We start from the raw sequence: 14384 nt of genomic DNA, 5'->3' as shown, positions 1-14384 counted from the left end.
AATGTTAAATTCGAAATTTCGAATGTGGACATTCGATCTAATTATAAACATTCAAATTCGAAAGTGACATTCAAAAACTGTAAATAGCATTCGATTATAGAATTTTTAAGAATATTCGTTCGTATTAACATTCAGATTTGTAATTCGAATTTCGGTAATAACATTCGTTCTAACATTCGAATTCGGAAATTTGCACATTCGCCCATCCCTAGTCTCCAACAGTGTGGACAAATAAAATAAAAATTGTATCATAAAACAAACAAGCCATAGGGATGATAATAGTATAAAAAATGGTTTATTAAAAAATAACAGGCGACACATTTCTCAGCTCACAGGCTGTTTCATCAGGCCAATATAGGTCTAGATAATTAAAATCAGGAGGGCCAAATTATAGGACTGGAGTGTAAGCTTACACTCCAGTCCTATAACTTTGACCCTCCTGAGTTCCCAGTCATAACTGGACAGCTTTTCAAGATTACCTTGAGTGAGAGCAGATTAATAACCTTGTTTACTAATCAGTTGATTATTTCTCCTTTGCTCAAGTTCAGATATCCTGAAAATCTGACCTGTTAGAGAGGCCTGAGGGCAGGTTTAAAAATCCCTGATCTGGAGCCCTTTCTCAAACTTTTCGTAGCAAGTACCCCGGAAGCAGGGGAGGCTTTAAAATTTTGCTTGAAAATACTTACCCTGCAGAGCTTTCTTTCTTTCTTTCCTATCTATATCTATCTATCTACTGTATCTATCTATCTATCTATCGCTCTCTCTATCTATCTCTCTATCTCTCTCTCTCTCTCTCTATCTCTCTCTCTCTCTCTCTCTCTCTCTCTCTATCTCTCTCTATCTCTCTCAGGGCCGGCGTTTGTGTAAGGCAGCTTAGGCAGCCGCCTTAGGGCGCCTCCTGCATTGGGGTGCCGGATCTGCCTGGCTGCCGGCATCAGCTCAGTTGCTTGAGTATTTAAATATTTATGTGATGTCTCTGTCTAGTGAGTGACAGTCACACACACTTCAGGGGGAGGGCCACAGGCTGGCTAAGTGTGTGGGTTGGGCACCCTCGCCCGGGCCACTGGCAGTGTCTGTGTGGGCAGCCGCAGTTCAGTCTGAGCAGCTCGCTCACTTGAATGACTTGAGTTGCGCTGCACTGCGCTGCGCATCATATTACGGCCGCCGCTGGGCCCGCCTATCTGACTCACTGACTGAGACGACTAGAGACTGTCTGTCTGTCAGTGAGTGATGTCACAGCTGGAGGCGGCGCACAGGCAGGCAGCCAATAGAGCTGTGAGAGGGAAAATGAGGATGAAGTGGCACCAGGGCCGGCGTTTGTGTAAGGCAGCTTAGGCAGCCGCCTTAGGGCGCCTCCAGCATTGGGGCGCCGGATCTGCCTGGCTGCCGGCATCAGCTCAGTTGCTTGAGTATTTAAATATTTATGTGATGTCTCTGTCTAGTGAGTGACAGTCACACACACTTCAGGGGGAGGGCCACAGGCTGGCTAAGTGTGTGGGTTGGGCACCCTGGCCCGGGCCACTGGCAGTGTCTGTGTGGGCAGCCGCAGTTCAGTCTGAGCAGCTCGCTCACTTGAATGACTTGAGTTGCGCTGCACTGCGCTGCGCATCATATTATGGCCGCCGCTGGGCCCGCCTATCTGACTCACTGACTGAGACGACTAGAGACTGTCTGTCTGTCAGTGAGTGATGTCACAGCTGGAGGCGGCGCACAGGCAGGCAGCCAATAGAGCTGTGAGAGGGAAAATGAGGATGAAGTGGCGCCTTCCCTTGTGACTGTTGTTGTCACACACAAGTTTTTTAAATTTAGGCTGAGCCACGCACCCCGCATGTGAGGGACACCCACAGTCCACCCACCCCGTGACCCATGGCCCCACGACTCCCACCGAGCAGAGTTCATGATGGCCAGAGAGACAGCCGGTGCTATACTTCAGGGGTTTTGAGAGAGGTAGGTGGTTGCACTGGTTGGTGTTTTGTCCGGACACATTATTTATGATTATGGGGTAGGGTAGGGATATCATTATTTATTTATAAGAACTATTCCTGAATGTCTGGCATTATTTGAAATTGAAAGAATCAGAGTAGACACTGAAGCAAGTAGTGAACTCTGATCATGTCTGACTCTCTCTGACTAAGTGACTGTGCAAGTGTGCAACAGTCACAGTGCATAGTAGCTCTATACTCAGTCTCAGACTAATCATCATTTATATATATTTATTTATAAGAATTCCTGGATGGCTCCTGGCTGGCCTGTATTATTCTAAACCCACAAAGCTAATGCTATATAACCAGTCAGTGTCACAGAACAGTCACCAGTGAGACCACAGACTGCAGTTTGCTTTTTTTTTTTTTATATATATATTTTTTCATATAAATCTAAAAGCACCACGTGTAGTAGTGCTTTAGTGTTTTTGAAAGAAAAGTGGTGCCATTAGATTTATATGAAAAATATGTATAAAAAAGGAAACTGTAGTCTCACTGGTCTGTGTGACTGACTGTTATATAGCATTAGCTTTGTGGGTTTAGAATGAAATAATAAGACAGCCAGGAGCCATCCAGGAATTCTTATTCTTATAAATAAATGATGATTAGTCTGAGTCCCTATAGAGCTATGCACACTTGCACAGTCAGTCATAGAGTCAGACTCAGACATGATCAGATCCAGTTCACTACTTCAGTCTACTCTTCACTTATAGAACCCCAGTCCCCAGGTGACCATGTAAGTTCTGGGTGGGGGGGGGGGGGGGGGAGCTGCTATTACTATCATGGTTGCTGCTGGGAAAAAAACATCATGAATCATAGAGTCAGTGACATGAATAGGATTATGGATAATACATATTACATAACAACTATATATATAACAACTATATATATATATATATATATATATATATATATATATATATATATATATATATATACAGGCGTGTGTATATATATATATATATATATGTATGTATATGTATGTATATATATATATATATATATATATGTATATATATATATATATATGTATATATATGTATGTGTGTATATATATGTATGTATATATATATATGTATATATATATATATGTATGTGTATAGATATATATATATATATATGTATGTGTATATATATATGTGTATATATATATATATATATATATATGTATTTATGTATATATATATATATATATATATATATAGGTATGTATATTTATATATATATTATATATACTGTGTGTGTGTGTGTATATATATATACAGTATATATAATATACAGTGTGTGTATATATATATATATATATATATATATATATGTGTGTGTGTGTGTATATGTGTTTGTCTGGATTTTTGATGGTGTTGTGAGGATGGGGGGGGCGTCAAAATGCACCTTCGCCTGTGTAGACAAAAATCCTTGCACCGGCCCTGATCTCTCTCTATCTCTCTCTATCTCTCTCTATCTCTCTCTCTCTATCTCTCTCTATCTATCTCTCTCTCTATCTATCTCTCTATCTATCATCTGTCTGTCTGTCTGTCTGTCTGTTTAAGGTAATTAATTGTAATCCACCTTAAAATAGTAACTATTACTTGTAATGTCAAAACAAACATTCAAGCATTAAAATACAGAAAAATAAAATAATTTCAGCTTTTGACAAGGGTAGTAATATTTCTACCTATCTAAAATCTTACTTAAAGCGACATAAAAAGCCAAAACATTTCTTTAATGATTTATTTAAACAACTTTCCAATTTAATATTATCAAATTCTGGGAGATATCTGAACAAACCAGTTGAGTGAAACAATGACACAAAGCATATGTGCAATAAATATACAGTAAAATACATAAATACATCTGTACACACCTATATACAACTGTTAGTGCTCCACTTGTAATCTAGCCCTCATTTTGCTAAAATACTAGTTTGTAAACATCACTGAGATAAGGGGCAGTCTGCAGAGGCTTAGTTACAAGTAATCACAGAGGTAAAAAGTATGTAAATATAACAGTGTTGGTTATGCAAAACTGGGGAATTGGTAATAAAGGGAGTATCTATCTTTTTAAACAATAAAACATTTTAAGTTGACTGTCCCTTTAATAGAATAATCTAGGAGCAAATTAATTCAGTGGATGTGATTTGTGTCTGTTGACCCACTGTGTGTATATGTGCCAAACAGGTGAGACATAGGGGCCTATTTATCAAGGGCCGAATAGCCCCTAATGCCCCTGTTTCCGCGCGAGCCTTCAGGCTCGCCGGAAACAGCAGTTAAGAAGCAGCGGTTTTAAGACCGCTGCGCTTAACTGGTCCACCACCTCTGATGCTGCGGACATCAATCCGTCCAATCCTATACGATCAGGCTGATTGACATTCCCTGCTAGAGGCCGATTGGGTGGCATTGCACAAGCAGTTCACTAGAACTGCTTGTGCAATGCTAAATGCTGATAGTGTAAGCTGTCTTCATTCAGCAATGTCTGGCGGACATGATACGCTACAGCGTATCATATCCGCTAGACATTGATAATTCGGCCCCATAGAGGCAGATATAAGAAACTGCGAGCGGACAAGATCATGTCCGCCGCACATGGATGAACTGGTGAACTGCTTGTGCAATGCCGTCCCCTGCAGATTTGCGGTCAATCGGCCATTAGCAGGGGGTGTCAATCAGCCCGATCGTATACGGAGCTTGATGAATTGACCCCATAATGTTTCTGTAGTGTAAGCTTCATTTACTTTATGTTTGCATTTTGTTTTAATTTCAGATGCTTGAAGTGGTATGGACATTTCTTCTCCTAGCACAGATAGTGAAAGGTGAACACTTCTGTCTGCCTGTCTAGTTGTTTTTATCTTTTTTTGACTGTTTAACTTTCTGTCTGTCTGTCAGTCATTGAACTCAACATTGCAGCTCAAAAATTCAAAGAAATTTGTATCCAGCGAGACTAGTTTTCTAAAACATAAGATTTGTTTTACTGTGTTGGACAATTACATTTACCGTGTTTACAAAGTTATTTTAACCCCTTAGCAACACAGTCTCATTTTATGTAAGAGATATCATGTATTGGGCACTTAACACAACTTTAGATGTTAATAGCAGGAACACCTACTAAAAAACTGTAAAAAAAATAAGTGAGATAAAGATGATGTTAAAGATAATCTAGCCTTCTAAACAAGGTATTTAAAGTGCCATAAAACATGCTGAGATCTGTGCATATCCTAAAATGGGCTAAGTAAAAAATAGTTTGCATAAAAAAAATGTTTAAAAATTGCTGGCAAGTATTTTAAAATAATTTTCAAAAATAAGCAATATTAGTTACATAGCCATGCTGTCTTGAGTAGTCTGATCCACCCCCCTTATCAGTGTTTAGCATCAGAAACACAGGCATTGCATTTCAACTGAGTTCACAGCTGCTTATTTGCTTCTAGGCGCATGCTCCAGCAAATAATGAGTGTGCACGTCTGCATTCTACCAAAGCAAAGGTGGATATAGATACAGCCATAAAAGGAATTATGTGGAGGAGTTAGAGCTAAACAATTAAGAAATTTAAAAGAAAGGGTTAATGGCGAGGCACTGCAGTATAAAATTGCAGGTAAAGTAATTCAAGTACATATTATTATAATTTGTCTCTATCCCAACTTGTTTTATGTCCCTTTAAGCAACCACACAAGCTGCTATGGACATAGCCCATTTTCTCTGTCTGTGTCTTTTCGTATTTTTGTCTATTTGTCTAGTACAACACATATTTATAGACAACATTTTCAATGCTTTCCAGGAGGTGATGTCTGTTATCCAAATCATGGTTGTTATACAGACAGTCCCCCATGGGGCGGAACTCAAGAGAGGCCTATTTCTACATTACCTTGGTCACCCGAAAAAATCAATACTCGCTTCTTTTTGTATACTAGAGAAAATACAAGTATCTTCCAAGTAAGTCATCTAGTTAATTGTCAAATATAGGTTATCATGAAATATAATATGACAGTTATGAATCATCACACCAATTTATGAATGAATTTTAATCTATTTAAATGGACATGAAACTAAAGAAAAAAATATTTCATGATTCAGACAGAGCATGCTATTTTATACAACTTTCCAATTTACTTCTATTGCCATATCTGTGTTGTTCTCTTGGTATTCTTTGTTTAAAAGAATACCTAGGTAGGCTCAGGAGCTGCTGATTGGTGGCTGCACATATGCCTTATGTTATTGGCTCACCTATGTACATTGCTATTTCTTAAACAGAGGATACCTAGAGAATAAAGCAAGTTAGATAATAGAATTGCATTGGAAAGTTGTATAAAATTGTATTCTCTATCGGAATAATGAAAAAAAGTTTCTGGGTTTAATGTCCCTTTAAAAAAAATGTTGAGCTTGATTTATTATTATTTTTATTATTATCATTCATTTGTATAGCGCTGTAAAAGTCCGTAGTGCTTGGTAAAGAGATAGTGGTATACAATTACAACGATTTGCAATAAGATACAAAAAACATAACATAACTGAGCAATATAGTAGAGAAGTAGGAGGACCCTACTCTGAAGAGCTTACAGTCTACACGGTGCAAAAGCATAAGGTTTAGTGAAGCTTGTCACATGGATTGTAATTGCAGCATTCAGTCAGGCAGTTCAACATTTGTTTTGGGTTGGGGGAGAGGGAGGAGAGATGGTAAGCTTCTCTGAATAGGTGTTTTTCAAAGAGAGGCGGAAGCTATACAAGGTTGGAGATAGTCTGATGGAGCAGGGTAGAGAGTTCCAGAGGACAGGAGCAGCGCGTGATAAGTCTTGGAGTTGAGAGAGGGACTTAGGAGTAATAGGAATGGAGAGGTGTTGGCCAGAGGTTGATCTGAGAGGACAGGTCGGGGAGTATTTGGAGATGAGAGAGGAAATATAGTCAGGAGTGAGGCTGTTGAGTACATTATAGGTTAGGGTTAATAATTTGAATTATGATAAATTATGTGATATGAAATATTTATATAAAAACGTATAAAAGTGCCAAAAGATGTCCTTAGTATATTCTTTTTATTTTATCACTTTTCGAGGATAAAGGGAAAAAATAAGAAAAGAAAACACACAAAATAGTGTAATGTCACAAATGTTGGCTTAAATAATAACCATCCAATCCTTACTCACATGTACCAGAGCCCAACTTGTTCTGTTTAATCTGCGTGTTGTATGATTGTTTGGAAATTTTACCTTGATATATGCCACGGATTTACCAGACAATTAGATCTCATTTATGACCAGATTATGAGTGGCACATTAACAGTTATGCTCGAGCGAAAAGGGGTTTATGCAGGTGTTTACACGTGTCGGGCTTAATCAGCGTATCGTATGATTACCAGCTCAAACACAGCCTCCTCTGGGAAGGTATCATTCAGGGCCCATACACCATATGAGGATAAAAGATTTATTCAAACTAAAAACATAAGAAAGGAACTATATACACCTAATGTCCAACTTTTAAGGATCGCCAGAACAGCTGTAATGCGGTTGTTTGACTACAGTCTAAGGGCCAGATTAACGCTCCTGCTTGTGCTAACTCCGCTAGAAGTAAGCTTTTTGCTTGCGTTGGGCAGTGTTCATATCACAAGTAAAAAGTAAACAGTTTTTGTTAGAATATTGCGTGTTGGCTAATATATTGCCTATAGAAGTCAATGGAGCACAAAAAGTGGGAAAAAACTAACACCCTACTCACGAAGAAATCCGATAGCATATTCTCAAGTGTGCTAACCCGACATGAAAATATGATTATTTCACATTCCAATGTTCTTCACATAGAAGAATATGTTCTATTTATTCATATATACATACACACATATATATATATATAATGGTATTTTGGTACCATATATATCTATACCTATATATATATATATATATATATATATATATATATCCATGATTATAAATATGTAGATAGATAGATATATAGATAGATAGGAATATCTATTTATAAATACATAGAACATATTCCGCTATGTACAGAACATTGGAATGTCAAATATTTACATTAAATACACACTATAACACTTTATTAAATATGCTTTTACATGTTTTCATCTACTTAACTGCGAAGGGCTCCAATGCACTTATGTACCTCCCTCTATTTATGGGTGCTGCCATTATGGTACCTAAGTTACACTAAAGCTTTCTGAAGGAGAGTTACTGCACGTGTGCAAACAGGTCAGCACTTAAATGTAGTTACAGATAAATTTCAACATGGCAGCACACATGACTGGAGGGAGGTGGGGAATAATCTCAATAGTATGCTTATAAAATGTATTTAGTGTCCAATGTCCTTTTAAAATAAAGCTAGCATACAAGTAGTAATTAGCTTTTTGTTTAATTACACATTGGGCCTGATGATCTAAAGCTCTCTGGGCTGGTGAGATTCTTTTAGAATGTTTAGTGCTAAGTTTAATGCAGGTCCTGGAAGCTGAACGCGCTAAGTCTCCTGTTAGCTCTGGCAAGAAGAGGATCGGGTTAAAGGCTGGTGGGAACTGTAATTACCAGTCGTTCTTTGTAGTATAGAGAGGAGGCAGAGGGGAGGAGTGCCATCAGAGCACTACATAAGGGCGGGCCACAAGTTTAGATGTGGAACTCGGATTGTGCGGGAGACTCTGATGGGGCTGGATGTCACCTGTATGTGTGGTAATTTTGGAGGTAGGTAGGTACCCTGTTTGTAACTATGCTAACATTTACAGTAGGAGGGTGAGAGCCAACTGCCCTTCACCCACTTACAACAAAGGAATTTAATCACATATACATTAATTTTATATATATATATATATATATGTATAAAGTTAAAGCTAACCTTTTTCCCCACATGCTGTAGAAAGTATCCCCCAGTATATCAGCAAGATGTTCTGTGTTCTGCTGTGTGTGCATCATTGCATATGACTAGCTTGTTTGTGTATGTCTATGTATATATATCGGGGGGGGGGGGGGGGCGGCGATGGCATAAAATGCCTAGGCCTATTTTTGGTCCCAGTACGGCCCTGCCCTCGCCCACCTCTACCCCTCTTTCTACCCTTCCTTACTTTGTGACATGTGAACTTTTGGATGTGTTCTGAAGCTTCTAACTTTCTATTTTTTTCTATACTTTGATCTCTGATGGTCCATTTCAGTATACTGACTTTTTTACTCTGTCTTTGGGTCATTGAATACCCTGATGCACACCTTAGCTCTAGACCTCTTTAGATGTAATATGAGTAAACTATCCCCAGTTATTATTAAGTGCTGTATGGGCATAATAGTTTCTTCTCTATAGCCTTTTTTTTTCAATGTAACCTTTTATCTGTTGGTATCTTGTGGCCCAGGATCTAAATCTTACATTGATTAAAAATAATGTATTTCTTTAAAGATAGCTTTAGCCATGTCCAAATTGTACTTTGTAGCTGTATATCATAAGGTATTATTTCTTGTAAATTTACTGTCTAAATATTAGTTTTTTGTTAAGTGATGCAGTACTTTATTTTGTGCCTCTACCAATTGTTAAGGCTTTCTTGTGCGTTTCTGGGTGCTAATGTATTAGTGGCTCTCCTACAGTCTCAAATGCATTTGTCTTATATGTTGATAACATCTATGATGCTTGCTTGACTCGCATTTGAATACAATGACAACAAAAGCAATAGTTATGTGGGTTTATCATTATTAACTAATACTCACACAACTACATTCAAAAGCTTATTCTTCAAAGCTTGTGGTTGGTCACTATTTGATCCCAAAATCTGTTTTTGGACTCTTTATTCATGTATCAGACTCCAATCTTTCAGTGCTTGTAGTATAGGTGCTTGCTTCATTTAAGCAATGGCATATCAGGACTGAAGTATTTGAGGGGGCACTTCCCAGAGGCTCCCTGTTGTTTTGAGGGCAGGCCGTGACAGGAAGGTGAGGCCGGTATTCCATGGGTGGTGCAAGAGAAATCCTGTACAAAGAAGGGGTGGGAAAACCGTGTGACAGTCACAGTTGTGGAGGCCCATGAAGAGACCAGCCACTATATTGGGGGTTCCAGTGCCCCCCCCCCATGATGCCACTGCTATTTAGTTTCAAAACGTTATCCTGCTTAGGTCCCCTTTGCCTTATCGTGCCTTTTGTAAGTAACTCACATATGATTATAATCAAATACAATCAAATCCCTTATATCTAGCTGCTTCACTTAACTTCTGAGATACATGATACAGAAAACTTCTGGCTCTCTATCTGGGTCTGAATGATAAAAAATGTAAATCACTCTACCACATTGGTAGAAAGTTATTGGAACAATGCAAGACAAAAGAAGGACAAGTACCTAAATAAAATTTTATTTGAAGACCTTTTATGCATAAAATGGACAACAATGTATATTTGTCAAATAGGGATAAAAAAATTGAAAAATATTGTAGCAAATAGGATGTTAATTTGTTTTAAAAATGTTATATATGGCTATGTTATCCTCTAGCAAGAAAAAAGAAGTGGCTTGTAAGGTGTTTACGGTCCCATACTATATCACATTAGCATTTATCACACTACTACAGTTTTCAGTGTGTTATATTCCTTTGAAACAAACTTCATCTTGATTTATCAGAACTAAAATTGTCTTTATGTTTCTTTATGCCACAGGAAGTCAAAATATCCACAATCTCAGCATCCAATTTTAATACCAGCAGGAAAACTCACTTCATTATACACGGATACTTAGAAAAGGGGGATTATATATGGATGGAAAAAATGTGCCAGGTGAGAATGTAAATATATTTATGTTACATATAATACAGACATGCAATATGCAGTGTTCTCTACACAAAAGTTTGCCAGCTGGGTGACAATATAAAGTAATTGAGTTGGGCCAGTGTTATACTTTTGCAAAATGTTCTGATATCCAAAGTATAAATGAATTGCATACATAGGGGCATATTTAACAATGTGCGAGCGGACATGATACGAAGTCGGCATTTATTATTGCACAGCTGTTCTTTTGAACTGCTGGTACAATGCCGCCCCCTGCAGATTCGCGCTAGCAGGGGGTGTCAATCAACCCGATCGTTTTCGATCGGGTTTATTTCTGTCTGCGGCCTCAGAACAGGCGGACAAATTGTGAAGCAGCGGTCTTTAGCTTGATAAATATGCCCCTTAGTCTAAATTTATTTAACTATAATTTGGGTAATAAACATTGAAAAAATGTAATATTAGCTAATTTAGTTTATTTTTCTCTAAACATAAAGGGCTAGATTACAAGTGGAGCGCTAATTTACCGTTTGCAGAGATCAGTTATCTGAAGAATTTTATAAATGTGCCCAAATGCCCCCAGAATATCTTGGTGTGTATTTTATTACAAAATAAAAATTGCAGCAGTTTAAATTTTAATAAAATAACTGCACTAGGCAGTTTTTGGGGGCTAAAATGCCTTTACATTGAGGTCTATGGGAACTGTGTGTTCCCAGTAAATTTATAAGTATATGCTTATATACAGTACATATATATTTATGTGTTAAGATGTGTATATAAATATACATAAACTGTAAGAGGAGAAACAGGACACATCATGATAAATTCTCCTTATATATAGATAGGGAATACAGCACTCTTTTAAATGTAAAAAACATCAGAGTTTAATTATGTCCTTATATATTAAGGCACTAAATAGGCAGAATACCTAATATACAAAACATGTCAATAAAGCAACATGAATGATGTGTACAGTGCAAAAACAACTCATATAATAGTAAAAGCAATAAAGTTAGGTCACGTGACTAACAAGGGCCCATATACAATTTTACTTCGGCAGTAACAGACTTGCAAGGGTAGAACCGATCCACTACACCCAGCTGCATATAGAACCCCCTAGCAAATAGCCAAGGAGGACAAGCCTGGGCAGGTTCGCATATAGGGATCTAAGTGGATCGTAGTAGCCTTAAAGTGTGAGGCATACATAAACATGAATCTGCAGAATAAAATACAATGTCAGCCAATATTAGCCAGTACAGAAAGCCAGACGCATGCAAGCAATCATATACACAGAAGCAGATAGTTTAAGTAGCAGCAAGTTAGTTCATGCTTGAGCAAAGTTCTCTACGTAACAAGGTCATTTCCATAAGCCAACCTTCCACAGTATACGTATACGAGAGACAAAATCACTGTTTAAATAGTTAGGTTCCACATCCAGAGAAAAAACACAGTCCCACAATTTTGTGAGTTTCCAAACACTTATCTGTTTTCATGTGGAAATAGAGCCAAAGTGAGCCTCAGCATGCCATAGATTCTCATCTAATCAGAAGATATGTATTGCCTCGTAAAACCCCGCCAGACATCAGCGTTGTGTAGCGCATCAATAGTCCCATCACATCGGACTATTGATGTGCTACACACCGCAGATGTCTGACTGAAAGCTCGCCGGAAAAAGAAGTTATGAAGCAGCGGTCTAAAGACTGCTGCTCCATAACCTGTCCGTCTGCTCTGAGGCGGCGGACAGAAATCGACAGAAATCAACCTGATCAAATATGGATGAAGACTTCTGCCCGGTTGGATGAAGACATCGGCCCGCTTGGATGAAGACTTCTGCCGGCTTCGATGAGGACTTCTGCCGCTTCGTTGAGGATGGATGTCGGCTCTTCAGAAACTGTGGATCTTCGGGGGTTAGTGTTAGGCTTTTTTAATGGTTTATTGGGTGGGTTTCAATTTTAGATTAGGGTTTGGGCTTTTGAAAAAGAGCTAAATTCCCTTTTAAGGGCAATGCCCATACAAATGCGCTTTTTAGGGCAATGAGGTTTTTTTTTTAGATTAGGTTTTTATTTGGGGTGTTGGTTGTGTGGGTGGTGGGTTTTACTATTGGGGGGGTATTTGTATTTTTATTTACAGGTAAAAGAGCTGATTTCTTTGGGGCAATGCCCCGCAAAAGGCCCTTTTAAGGGCCATTGGTAGTTTAATGTAGGCTAGGGGTTATTTTTATTTTGGGGGGCCTTTTTTATTTTCATAGGGCTCTTAGATTAGGTGTAATTAGTTTAAATATTTGATAATTTATTTTTTATTTTGTGTAACTTAATGTTTATAATTTTTTTGTAACTTAGTGTTTGTTATTTTGTGTAACTTAGTTGTTAGTTTTTTGTAACTTTGTAATTTTTAATAGTAGGTTTAAATTATTTAAAGTAGGGTTAGGTTTTTAAATATATAATATAGTTAATTACATTTGTAGTTTAATGTAATTTTAGTCTAATAGTGTCAGGCAAGTCAGAATTTCTAAGAAGATAAAAATTTTACTTTGGTTGGGACCGCAGCTGCTGAGATTTTAATATGTGGTAATGTTGCTGAGGAGTGTGAGGTAAGCAAATAAACTACCTAGAGGGTAGTGTGCTGGACTCATGTAACTATTCAGCAGTTTAATGTGAAGGTTTAAGAAAAGGAAGCACTCAATTGTTGCCACCTGTGCTAACTTAAACACTAAAACCTGCAGCAGAGCTCTTGTAAATCTGGATGTTAGTAATAAACTGTTTAGTAAGGAAATCAAAACAATATGCTAAGCTGAATTGCATAAAACAAATTAAGTAAAAAAAACTAGACAGAGGTACAGAGTTAAACTCGACATACGAACTGCAAATAACATGTAGGAACTTTGACAGCATAAGTATTAGCAAGCTTTATACCTTTGAGAGAAGTGAAACCTTTCAGGCTGAACCGGTGTGGTTTGTAGGCAGAGAGGGTCTTGAGCGTGGAGTGCAGCTGTGCAGGCTGTTTGCTGAATTGAGGGTAGTTCCGTGAAGCTGGCGTGTGACGTCACCGCGGAATGATCCGTTGAGGGGCAGCTACTGAGAGCCGAGTCCGGATAGCGTTTAACAGAGGAGATTCGAGATAGAGTTACTACAAGGTATGTAGTATAGCGGTAGTTTTGGCAAAACAAACAGGTAGAAAGTGACATAGAACAAAGTCACAGTATGTCACTTTGAGAGAGAGTTCCGGTGTCCAATAAAAAGCACAGGGGATATCAGTAGCTCAGTAGGACTTAACCTAATTCAATACCAAGCAAAGTAGTGAGGGTTGATGGGACATTTATATGAATGAGTGGAAAAAGTAATTGAAATTTAAAGGTATAGCATGGAATGTGCAAAGCAAAAAATGAAAAAGGCAGGGAACAAGGTAATAACGTGACAGGACCCCCCCCCTCAAGGAGCAACCCCGGTGCTCAGGGTCTTGGACGGTCCGGGTTCCGACGATGAAACAGGGCAACCAACCGGGGAGCCGAGATGTTAGAGGCAGGCTCCCAAGAGTCATCATCGGGAGAGAAGTCCTTCCAACGGATCAGATACTGGAGAGAACCCCGGGCATGTCTGGAATCCAAGATCGAATGCACCTCATATTCCATGTTAGGATCCGCAAGTATGGAAGGATCTGGAATGGGGGGAAAAGAATTCCTGAGTGCCCTGTAGGGTTTC

At 38.4% G+C, this 14384-nt stretch overlaps 1 protein-coding gene across 4 annotated transcripts in view; it reads left to right on the top strand.

The window, feature by feature from the left end:
- The window catches only part of LOC128640255 (pancreatic triacylglycerol lipase), a 165724-nt gene that overhangs the window by 9204 nt on the left and 142136 nt on the right, over positions 1 to 14384 (top strand). For 3 of the 4 annotated variants that reach the window (XM_053692682.1, XM_053692681.1, XM_053692684.1), the window contains exons 1-4: positions 1852 to 1947; positions 4743 to 4791; positions 5751 to 5905; positions 10582 to 10698. In XM_053692682.1, coding sequence (XP_053548657.1) covers positions 1867 to 1947; positions 4743 to 4791; positions 5751 to 5905; positions 10582 to 10698 — 402 coding nt within the window. In that variant the 5' untranslated portion in view covers positions 1852 to 1866. Of the gene's footprint in view, positions 1 to 1851; positions 1948 to 4742; positions 4792 to 5750; positions 5906 to 10581; positions 10699 to 14384 lie in introns of those variants that run through there. The other variant, XM_053692683.1, reaches the window with a different exon arrangement.

Source organism: Bombina bombina, chromosome 9 (genome assembly GCF_027579735.1).
Source record: "Bombina bombina isolate aBomBom1 chromosome 9, aBomBom1.pri, whole genome shotgun sequence".
NCBI lineage: Eukaryota > Metazoa > Chordata > Amphibia > Anura > Bombinatoridae > Bombina > Bombina bombina.
This window is presented reverse-complemented; position numbering and strand designations above follow the sequence as displayed.